A 12863-nucleotide genomic window follows, 5' to 3' on the forward strand; every position below is an offset into this window, starting at 1 on the left:
TTTGTATGAAAAAGATAGAATAAAGGGATTGAATAGTGTTAATACCTTTGATAGATCATCATTGCTAGATGAAGTGGATCAGTAGAATAGAATACTAAATTGACATTATAATTAGTTGAACATTATTGAGAAGAACCATGGAATGAGTCTAAAACTTGGCTATTAAGTAAAATTCATAATGCTCCACGTGTTATATTGCCAATGGTAGTTGTAATATTTTGATGTGTGCATGAATGTTTCTTATTTTTGAGTTTAGAGTTGTAGAGGCTCTCCTTCTATAAATATTCATTGAGGGAACAATTGAATATTGATACATAGTTTATTGTGGATGTAATGGTTTAAATGCATTATGAATTGAAGATGCCATTTAGATCTTATTGATCTATGTAGCATAAAAGAGACACTAATGTTTTTTTATGAGAATTATTGTAGTTTAACATAATTATGATACCCACAAGCATTTGATTGTACATAACAAACATTGATTTATACATCTAAAGATATTTTATTTGTACATAATAATTTTTATCATTCTATCTACAAATTAGAGATCATATTTTGTTTGCTATATTCTTTTAGCATCTTATCTGCTTAGTTGGAGATCTACATATTTATATAATCATGTGTCTTATATTACTTTCTATAATAAGTGAAATCTTTTACCCTTCTCTTTACTTTCACTATTCTAAGGATATTTCTTTCTCAAGAGAGTTGAAGTTACTGTATATCTTGAATATGTGATAAATTTTAGGATATGTTCTGTATGGAGCACCCATTGCAAGGAAAATTCAAATTTACTTTTTCTTTACATTGATTGGTAGTTTTTATTTAGTATGCATTTGTTTTCTTAGTAGTTAGTATGCACATCCATGTGGAAGAAAATATAATTGTAAAATGGTATACTGTACCTTTTACATAGATCAGTCCAAGGTGCATGGGATAAGTTCCACATAGAGAAGAATAACTAATCAAGATAGAAATAACACAATTGTAGCCCAGCTATTGAACCCAATACAAAACTTGGAGATCTAACCTAAATAATTCTGAATCCTATCCCAGCTAACCTTAATGTGTGAATAGGAGATAAAGTTGGAAACACTCTTAACCCTAGTTTGTGAATAGGAGATGAACTTGAGAAGACCTTTCTTTCACCTTTGAATAACTTCGTTGGACACCCTTATCTCAAGTGCATGACAAAGAGATAGACATGAGAAGACATATCTTCCACCTTTGAATAATTGTCTAGGAAACATAGCTTTCCAAGTCCTTAAATCAAGAATAAATTGGGGAAGCCCCCACAACTCAACCAACCTAGAGTACCATGAGTAGAGAATTGTTAAAAAGTCTTATGATCATTTAAAGTTGAATATAAGTTATATTTTAAATAATAATATGTTGTTTTTAGAACAACAAATAATATTTTTGTGTTCAACTACTATGCCAATTGTGATATATATAAAGAATGGAGATAACAAAGTTTATTGTTTTGTTTCTTTTCCTTTTTTTGACAAAGAGGTGAACCTCATATATATAATTATATTAAGAACAATAAAAAATTTATAAAACAATCATAAGGTTGAGCCTTATAAGAGCACTCAGAACCAACATCAACGGTGAGATCCAAATATAAAAAATCTGGTCACTCCATGACATATTAAACCCATGAATATGCTCCTAAAGCTTAAACAGTAGCATAAACAAATCCAAATAGATAGGGGAGGAACATTATCCAGATTTGACAAAAATATTGATACATCCTCCAAAGGCCCCAAAGTCACTAGAAACTGTAGGACAATAACACCACCATGATAAATTCCAGACCATAAGAACCCTTCACAGTCACAAGCCTCACAAAATTGAAGCATCTCCAAAAGTCAAGATTATGGAAGAAGCTAAAATTAAGATGTTGTATAGAAGTGGAGAGAACCTTTCCACCAATCTCTCTTTTACATATTCAGAATTAGATGGGTTCAAAGAAAGATATTGAAATTATTTACATTGCATATAAGTTACATTCTAAATAAGAATATCATATGGTTCTAATAACAAATGATCAAGAATCCAAAACTTAGAAGACTTGGTCTTTACGAGGTTCACTGCATCAAGCCGTACACTCAAAATTCATAAGGAAAGTCAGAAAAGTATAAATATAATGAACAGTAGTGCAGGTTTGAGGGATTGCTGGAAAGAGAAGCATCTGAGATAAGAAAAGAAAAAGCATCTGAAATATATCCAAAATGAATCTCCATAGAATTTTATTTTTTAAATTTAAAAAATTGTACTTTAGGCAGATCAAATCCCATAGAATTAAACGTCTGGATTTAAGATAAAGTGTATATATATTCATTCTCTGCTGCAAAATTACAAAATATCCTATATCACATCTTTCAAGATTACTACTTCTATAGTAAAATAAATACTGAGTGAAAGGTAATTCCAAACTTGTCAGGTAAGAAATACTGCATGTGGTTTAAAATTATCATGCATATATGATCCAGATTTTCTGTTAGTGCTCCCCACTGACTATTTAGAAATTTCTATGAATGATGGAAGGAAAGGTAATTTAATGACACTGTAACTGTTGAACCCTGCTTTGTAAAACAGGTCCTCAAATTCTTTCCGTGTTCTTTCTTTCCCACCGATAGAAGCAGCCATCATACACATATCAAGCAACAATCCTGCTTGCCTCTTCATCCCCCCATCATCATCAATAACTGCATCCACAATTAATACTTTCCCGTCCTCTGGTATTGCTTCATAGCAGTTTTTTAAGATTTTTAAACACTGTTCATTATCCCAGTCATGTAAAATCCACTGCAGAAAAACCAACAAAAGTATCATGTAAAATCAGCCTTTTTAAAGTAAAATTTTATTTATGTACAACAAAATTTAAAAGCCCACCTTCATAAAAATTGCATCTGCACAAGGAATTTGCTCAAACATATTGCCCTCCACATGCTCTACTCCTGCATTTACAGGGAATTTAATCGAACTTGTTGCTCTTCACATGCTCTTCTCCATAAAATTTAGAAATAAAAAAATTTACCAGTTATCTAACCATAGAGGAAATTGAAATTAATGCCACCCTCCAAAAATCTAAATACTTATTTTCTATAAAGTTTAGAGATGGAGAAGATTACTGACCTTGTATGGGAGATGCAGTCCTTATGACATGAGGTAGGTCGAGATTGATGCCATGAATGTGGGGATATTCTGCAACTATTACAGATATGGCAGACCCTACCCCTCCTGCAACATCCACCACACTCTTGAAGTTCTTAAACCCATCATAAATCTTCACTACATGAGCCACTAAAGGGCCAGTATTAGTCGCCATGCCCTCGTTTAAAATCCTGTTTGCTTCAGGATTATTGCTCATGTACTCAAATATACCCATGCCATTGGCTTTGGTGAATGCAGGGCAGCCTTCTATGACAGAGTCATGAAGATGCTGATACCCATCTATTATGCACTTTAGATTAATGGCCAACACAGTGGGTGCACAGGATTTTTGGGCATCATTTTTAACCAGCAACTTAGAGAGGCCGGTGAGGCCATATTTGAATAGGGGAGTACCACCATAATCTACTGTAGTCTCTTCTGTGAACACACCGATGGAAGCCAGAAGCCTCATGATTCTAAACAGGTATTCAGTATGGGCAGGTTTATTGGTGGAAGTAAAAATATGAGAAGCAATTTGGTCCACAGAGAGGGGATTCTCAATACCATGCATGGCAATAATGTCAGGAATGTTAAGCAAAACAGCAGCTTGAAGGGCCATGGGCTTGGCTGCTGATAGAATGATTTCATAAAGCTCGAGATGCGCTTCCATGGAAGACTTTGATGAAGCCATGGTTTGTCTAATCTATTACAAACGTTTTCAATTTATAGAAACTTCATGAATAGAGTTGGACATGTTTTTCCCTTGAAACTTGGAGTTAGCATATCTATACCAGACAGTCGTGGAACAACATGACCTGTCGCCCATTGTTTTAAATATTTGATGTTTAAATAGAACGTGTAATATTGTTGTAAACTGCCTTTTAGTGTTGTAATATATTGGAAGTCGTTGCAGGCATCTTATCAATTTTTGTCTCATCGATTACAAACTGTTCATGAACACTGAAACAACGATGCAACAATAATGAAATGTTGTCATTTTTAAATATCAAATCGTTTCCAACTGTTTTTTTTCAGACTGCTTCCAACTGTTTACCACTTTTTGTTGGCATTAATTTCTTCGTCCACCTACCTAGAGGCTCCATATTGTCAAACGGAGCATTTAATATAGAAGTTATCCATGTGCCCTGACTGCATTGCATTTAGACAGTTCCAAGACCTCTATAAATAAGAGGCATTTGTATATGTTCAGTAGTCCCAGTTGAGTCCAGCTCCGTAGAGCTGTAAGGGGTCGTAGAATTCAGCTGTATGTAATGGTCTTTGAAGACGAATGAGCTGAATCTCTGATATCACTTAGAAGGATCAGGGGAGACACAAATTTTTATATTTATCAATAGAACCATTGCAGCTAATAGCACTTGCAATGTGTTATAATAGGAAGAGGTTAATTGTATGTGAAATGTTGTGAGGGGTGCATGATTGGTTGTACCCAACATTCAGTATTGTTACAAGACTTTAAATATTGATGAACCATGTATCTGGAAATGATTTTTGTAGAACTAGCGAGCACAGCGGCTGGTTACCCATGTGTCTCGGTAGATGGACTGTTTTTCATATGAACTCAATTATCAATGGCGGTACAAAAGGAGAAGGCCACAATGAAGATCTAAATGTGTGTGCATTATATGTTAGATCCCCATCATGTGATAGGTTCATGGTAATCCAAAAACCATTTGTGAGGTTGGTGGTCATCTGAAACCACTTGTATTTGAGGTTCGTGGTAAGCCAAAACCACTTGAGTACAAAGTCGTGTGGTCAGTAGAAACCTCTAGTATGTGAAGTTCGTGGTCAGTAAAAACCACTTGAATGCAAAGTTTATGGTCAACTAAAAACCATTTGTGAAAAGAGTTTGTGGTTAGCTAGAAACCACTTGCGAAGTCTATTGGTTAGGGGTAAGCAGTAAAAATCCAAGATGATTATGATGAGGGAAAGTCAGAAGATTGAAGTAGCACACTAAAGCCCACTTAAACAGAACTTGTATAAGCATTGTAAATGGGTACCTAATAAGGCTTTAATGAAAAGTTATGTCGCTTTCAAAGAGCAGAAATAATGAAGGGTTGCACTCTTTCAAAAGGTGCTAATGGTGAAAAGGTGTGTCTCTTGCCAAAGGGCATGCATGACGAAGAGGTGTGACCTCTCCCTCACATTGAGAGATATAAAGGAAAGGAAGCACAGCATCCAATAACATCACCATGGATTGATAAGATCAGAACTGTTATTAAGTTACAGGCAGTAACAACTTTGTTCTTAGTGGTATTCATGGGGATGAGCTCAGAATGTATGCTTAATATATGAAACTTGATAATGTTTTGATGCAGAATTAATAGTAATATTAATATGGACTGCTATATGTATGACGATCATACTTAGTTTCATATATATATTCATAATACATAAGAAATTAGTATATTTATAGTCTAAATCATGTTATTACTGTCAGTATTTAAGAAGATGGGAATGCGATGTTCAAAAGAGGGGCAGTCTAAATCCAAGCAATAGGTTAAGTCCCAACATAGGGTAGGGATCAGCGACCCATAAGCCTTGAGGGTATAGACCCAAAATAGGTAGGGGCTTGGATCTGTAAACTTTGAGGGAACCTACTGTATTTGGTCTCTAAGCGCTTTGGTAACATACATAAACCCTTCTCCCTTAAAACTGAAGTAGTAGCAGGATCTGATATCTATATTAAAAACTATGAATAGTGAAATTAATAATCTAATGAGGAAAATAAATAAGAACTTGTTAATAAATAATTGAAGAATATCAATCAATTTTAGTATATTGAAATAGATCAAGTAGGGGACATTACAGATGTAATGTTCATTTATCCCACATTGGTAAAATTCATAATCAGATTACATGGCAGATCTGATTATGAAAGGTTATGTCGCTTTCAAAGAGCAGAAATAATGAAGGGTTGCACTCTTTCAAAAGGTGCTAATGGTGAAAAGGTGTGTCTCTTGCCAAAGGGCATGCATGATGAAGAGGTGTGACCTCTCCCTCACATTGAGAGATATAAAGGAAAGGAAGCAAAGCATCCAGTAACATCACCATGGATTGATAAGATCAGAACTGTTATTAAGTTACAGGCAGTAACAACTTTGTTCTTGGTGGTATTCATGGGGATGAGCTCAGAATGTATGCTTAATATATGAAACCTGATAATGTTCTGATGCAGAATTAATAGTAATATTAATATGGACTGCTATATGTATGACGATCATACTTAGTTTCATATATATATTCATAATACATAAGAAATTAGTATATTTATAGTCTAAATCATGTTATTACTGTCAGTATTTAAGAAGATGGGAATGCAATGTTCAAAAGAGGGGCAGTCTAAATCCAAGCAATAGGTTAAGTCCCAACATAGGGTAGGGATCAGCGACCCATAAGCCTTGAGGGTATAGACCCAAAATAGGTAGGGGCTTGGATCTGTAAACTTTGAGGGAACCTACTGTATTTGGTCTCTAAGCACTTTGGTAACATACATAAACCCTTCTCCCTTAGAACTGAAGTAGTAGCAGGATTTGATATCTATATTAAAAACTATGAATAGTGAAATTAATCATCTAATGAGGAAAATAAATAAGAACTTGTTAATAAATAATTGAAGAATATCAATCAATTTTAGTATATTGAAATAGATCAAGTAGGGGACATTACAGATGTAATGTTCATCTGTAATCAACATTATTAACACTATCCCTTCATCATGCATGCCCTTTGGCAAGAGACACACCTTTTCACCATTAGCACCTTTTGAAAGAGTGCAACCCTTCATTATTTCTGCTCTTTGAAAGCGACATAACCTTTCATTAAAGCCTTATTAGGTACCCATTTACAATGCTTATACAAGTTCTGTTTAAGTGGGCTTTAGTGTGCTACTTCAATCTTCTGACTTTCCCTCATCATAATCATCTTGGATTTTTACTGCTTACCCCTAACCAATAGACTTCGCAAGTGGTTTCTAGCTAACCACAAACTCTTTTCACAAATGGTTTTTAGTTGACCATAAACTTTGCATTCAAGTGGTTTTTACTGACCACGAACTTCACATACTAGAGGTTTCTACTGACCACACGACTTTGTACTCAAGTGGTTTTGGCTTACCACGAACCTCAAATACAAGTGGTTTCAGATGACCACCAACCTCACAAATGGTTTTTGGATTACCATGAACCTATCACATGATGGGGATCTAACATATAATGCACACACATTTAGATCTTCATTGTGGCCTTCTCCTTTTGTATCGCCATTGATAATTGAGTTCATATGAAAAACAGTCCATCTACCGAGACACATGGGTAACCAGCCGCTATGCTGGCTAGTTCTATAGAAATCATTTCCAGATACATAGTTCATCAATATTTAAAGTCTTGTAACAATACTGAATGTTGGGTACAACCAATCATGCACCCCTCACAACATTTCACATACAATTAGCCTCTTCCCATTATAACACATTGCAAGTGCTATTAGCTGCAATGGTTCTATTGATAAATATAAAAATTTGTGTCTCCGCTGATCCTTCTAAGTGATATCAGAGATTCAGCTCATTCGTCTTCAAAGACCATTACATACAGCTGAATTCTACAACCCCTTACAGCTCTACGGAGCTGGACTCAACTGGGACTACTGAACATATACAAATGCCTCTTATTTATAGAGGTCTTGGAACTGTCTAAATGCAATGCAGTCAAGGCACATGGATAACTTCTATATTAAATGCTCCGTTTGACAATATGGAGCCTCTATGTAGGTGGACGAAGAAATTAATGCCAACAAAAAGTGGTAAACAGTTGGAAGCAGTCTGAAAAAGACCAAGGTACAAAATAACACCAATTGATACTAGTCTGATATTAACTTAAGAAATTAATGTTGTTCTATTGATAAATATAAAAATTTGTGTCTCCCCTGATCCTTCTAAGTGATATCAGAGATTCAGCTCGTTCGTCTTCAAAGACCATTACATACAGCTGAATTCTAAAACCCATTACAGCTCTACGGAGCTGGACTCAACTGGGACTACTGAACATATACAAATGCCTCTTATTTATAGAGGTCTTGGAACTGTCTAAATGCAATGCAGTCAGGGCACATGGATAACTTCTATATTAAATGCTCCGTTTGACAATATGGAGCCTCTAGGTAGGTGGACGAAGAAATTAATGCCAACAAAAAGTGGTAAACAGTTGGAAGCAGTCTGAAAAAAAACAGTTGGAAACGATTTGATATTTAAAAATGACAACATTTCATTATTGTTGCATCGTTGTTTCAGTGTTCATGAACAGTTTGTAATAGATGAGACAAAAATTGATAAGATGCCTGCAACGACTTTCAATATATTACAACACTAAAAGGCAGTTTACAACAATATTACACGTTCTATTTAAACATCAAATATTTAAAACAATGGGCGACAGGTCATGTTGTTCCACGACTGTCTGGTATAGATATGCTAACTCCAAGTTTCAAGGGAAAAACATGTCCAACTCTATTCATATTAATAAAAATTTGAACTAAAATTATACCTAAAGCACTCTAAAGCCCACTTAAACAGAACATGTAACAGTGACCATTAGTTTGTGGTTAGCTAGAAACCACTTGCGAAGTCTATTGGTTAGGGGTAAGCAGTAAAAATCCAAGATGATTATGATGAGGGAAAGTCAGAAGATTGAAGTAGCACACTAAAGCCCACTTAAACAGAACTTGTATAAGCATTGTAAATGGGTACCTAATAAGGCTTTAATGAAAGGTTATGTCGCTTTCAAAGAGCAGAAATAATGAAGTGAGATATGTTTGTTAGATCATGTAACCTAAAGCACACTAAAGCCCACTAAAGCCCACTTAAACAGAACATGTAACAGTGACCATTAGTTTGTGGTTAGCTAGAAACCACTTGCGAAGTCTATTGGTTAGGGGTAAGCAGTAAAAATCCAAGATGATCATGATGAGGGAAAGTCTGAAGATTGAAGTAGCACACTAAAGCCCACTTAAACAGAACTTGTATAAGCATTGTAAATGGGTACCTAATAAGGCTTTGATGAAAAGTTATGTCGCTTTCAAAGAGCAGAAATAATAGATTTATGAAGTTAGAAATGAAGTGAGATATGTTTTAGTTCTGTTTAAGTGGGCTTTAGTGTGCTACTTCAATTTGAACATGTAATAGTGCTTTGATTTCATCTTTTCAGACTTGCATATCTATATGGTATAGATATGCTAACTCCAAGTTTCATTGTGAGGCATTTTGACTAAATATCCAAAGTAGAAACATTATATGACTAGTCTGCCCTTAATAAAAATAAGACCTATTTTTAGTCTTTAGTTAATATCAATGTCCCCTAATTAATAATGTTGATTAACAGATCAACGGTCAGATTAATAATGTTGATTTCACCCAACCTATCCTTCATTGCATAAAACTAATACCCTAGACCATATTTTCCATGTCAAATAATTCCTCAATTGAGTGGCTCTTCTTAGGTTCATGGAGTGTCAAAACATCCAATGACATTGTAAAAACTCACCAAACCTTTGAGAACCTTACCATATCCTTGGGCATTTTGCTTCTATTGTACCACCATAATCTACTGTAGTCTCTTCTGTGAACACATCGATGGAAGCCAGAAGCCTCATGATTCTAAACAAGTATTCAGTATGGGCAGGTTTATTGGTGGAAGTAAAAATATGAGAAGCAATTTGGTCCACAGAGAGGGGATTCTCAATACCATGCATAGCAATAATGTCAGGAATGTTAAGCAAAACAGCAGCTTGAAGGGCCATGGGCTTGGCTGCTGATAGAATGATTTCATAAAGCTCGAGATGCGCTTCCATGGAAGACTTTGATGAAGCCATGGTTTGTCTAATCTATTACAAACGTTGTCAATTTATAGAAACTTCATGAATAGAGTTGGACATGTTTTTCCCTTGAAACTTGGAGTTAGCATATCTATACCAGACAGTCGTGGAACAACATGACCTGTCGCCCATTGTTTTAAATATTTGATGTTTAAATAGAACGTGTAATATTGTTGTAAACTGCCTTTTAGTGTTGTAATATATTGAAAGTCGTTGCAGGCATCTTATCAATTTTTGTCTCATCTATTACAAACTGTTCATGAACACTGAAACAACGATGCAACAATAATGAAATGTTGTCATTTTTAAATATCAAATCGTTTCCAACTATTTTTTTTCAGACTGCTTCCAACTGTTTACCACTTTTTGTTGGCATTAATTTCTTCGTCCATCTACCTAGAGGCTCCATATTGTCAAACGAAGCATTTAATATAGAAGTTATCCATGTGCCCTGACTGCATTGCATTTAGACAGTTCCAAGACCTCTATAAATAAGAGGCATTTGTATATGTTCAGTAGTCCCAGTTGAGTCCAGCTCCGTAGAGCTGTAAGGGGTTGTAGAATTCAGCTGTATGTAATGGTCTTTGAAGATGAATGAGCTGAATCTCTGATATCACTTAGAAGGATCAGGGGAGACACAAATTTTTATATTTATCAATAGAACCATTGCAGCTAATAGCACTTGCAATGTGTTATAATGGGAAGAGGCTAATTGTATGTGAAATGTTGTGAGGGGTGCATGATTGGTTGTACCCAACATTCAGTATTGTTACAAGACTTTAAATATTGATGAACCATGTATCTGGAAATGATTTCTGTAGAACTAGCGAGCACAGCGGCTGGTTACCCATGTGTCTCGGTAGATGGACTGTTTTTCATATGAACTCAATTATCAATGGCGGTACAAAAGGAGAAGGCCACAATGAAGATCTAAATGTGTGTGCATTATATGTTAGATCCCCATCATGTGATAGGTTCATGGTAATCCAAAAACCATTTGTGAGGTTGGTGGTCATCTGAAACCACTTGTATTTGAGGTTCGTGGTAAGCCAAAACCACTTGAGTACAAAGTCGTGTGGTCAGTAGAAACCTCTAGTATGTGAAGTTCGTGGTCAGTAAAAACCACTTGAATGCAAAGTTTATGGTCAACTAATAACCATTTGTGAAAAGAGTTTGTGGTTAGCTAGAAACCACTTGCGAAGTCTATTGGTTAGGGGTAAGCAGTAAAAATCCAAGATGATTATGATGAGGGAAAGTCAAAAGATTGAAGTAGCACACTAAAGCCCACTTAAACAGAACTTGTATAAGCATTGTAAATGGGTACCTAATAAGGCTTTAAGCCAAGACTCATCTTGTCTAGATTATGGGGGGATATTCAATTAATTAGCATATGTGGTCAAAATTAAGGGGGAGTTTGTTGGCATTAATTTCTCTCATCCACCTACATAGAGACTCCATATTGTCAAACGAAACATTTAATATAGAAGTTTCCATATCTACCAGCATTTAAACTAGAAACTTCTAGCATGACTTCCTATTCATTGTCTATCCATGTGCCTTGATTGCATTGCATCTAGACAGTTCTAAGACCTCTTTAAATAAGAGGCATTTGTATATGTTCTATACTCCTAGTTGAGTCTAGCTCCGTAGAGCTGTAAGGGTTTGTAGAATTCAGCTGTATGTATGTAATGGTCTTTGGAGATGAATGAGCTGAAGCTCAAATATTAGCTGTAATGGTTCTATTGATAAATATAAAAATTTGTGTCTCCCTTGATCCTTCTAAGACTTTTACCAATTTTAATGCTCGATGTTTAAATAGTGTGAAATACTGTCATAAAATTTTTTTAACTTTTTAAATAGTGTGAAATACTGTCATAAGGACTTTACTTTTTAAATAGTGTGAAATTATGTCGTAGAGACTTCTTTACTTTTTAAATAGTGTGAAATATTGTTGTAAAGACTTCTTTACTTTTTAAAATATTAAAAGTCATTGAAAACAAAAGAAAAACATTGTTTAACATATCTAAAATTAAAAAAATGCTAATAACACTAAAATTAATAATATTACTAGAAACAATTAATAATATTAATGAACTTGGTGTTTGATAATATTACCCTAAAGATGAAGTTAATAAAAATATATAAATATTCGTAATACAACCATTGAGTTACCCATTACATCTTAAGTTGTGATGGCTAGCATAAAGTTACTCAAAACCCTCAGAATGGCAACATTTGATGGCTGTATGCATGTTTTTAAGGAATTTTTCGCGTTACAATATGATCAAGTTTCCATATCTACCAGCATTTAAACTAGAAACTTCTAGCATGATTTCCTATTCATAGTCTATCCATGTGCCTTGACTGCATTGCATCTAGAGAGTTCTAAGACCTCTATAAATAAGAGGCATTTGTATATGTTCTATACTCATAGTTGAGTCTAGCTTCGTAGAGCTGTAAGGGGTTGTAGAATTCAGCTGTATGTAATGGTCTTTGGAGATGAATGAGCTGAAGCTCAGATATTAGCTGTAATGGTTCTGTTGATTAAATATAAGAAATTGTGTCTCCCTTGATCCTTCTAAGATTTTTACGACTTTTAATGCTCGATGTTTAAATAGTGTGAAATACTGTTGTAAAGATTTTACTTTTTAAACAGTGTGAATACTGTCCTAGAGACTTCTTTACTTTTTAAACAGTGTGAAATACTGTTATAAAGACTTCTTTATTTTTCAAAATATTAAAAGTCATTGGAGACATAAGAAAAACATTGTTTAACATATCTAGAATTAAAAAAATGCTAATAATACTAAAATTAA

The 12863-nt window shown here is 34.6% G+C and overlaps 1 protein-coding gene across 1 annotated transcript; it reads right to left on the reverse strand.

Annotated features, from left to right (window-relative positions):
- Positions 1-2320: 2320 nt before the first annotated feature.
- LOC131054629 (caffeic acid 3-O-methyltransferase 1-like) lies at positions 2321-3959 on the reverse strand. The gene is made up of 3 exons (XM_059221349.1): positions 3145-3959; positions 2902-2966; positions 2321-2814 (listed from the first exon to the last, which is right to left on the reverse strand). The coding sequence occupies exons 1-3, from the start codon at positions 3851-3853 to the stop codon at positions 2524-2526; spliced, it is 1065 nt and encodes a 354-aa protein (XP_059077332.1). The 5' UTR covers positions 3854-3959; the 3' UTR covers positions 2321-2523.
- Between the last annotated feature and the right edge of the window lie 8904 nt (positions 3960-12863).

This window comes from Cryptomeria japonica, chromosome 5 (genome assembly GCF_030272615.1).
Source record: "Cryptomeria japonica chromosome 5, Sugi_1.0, whole genome shotgun sequence".
NCBI classification, from domain to species: domain Eukaryota; kingdom Viridiplantae; phylum Streptophyta; class Pinopsida; order Cupressales; family Cupressaceae; genus Cryptomeria; species Cryptomeria japonica.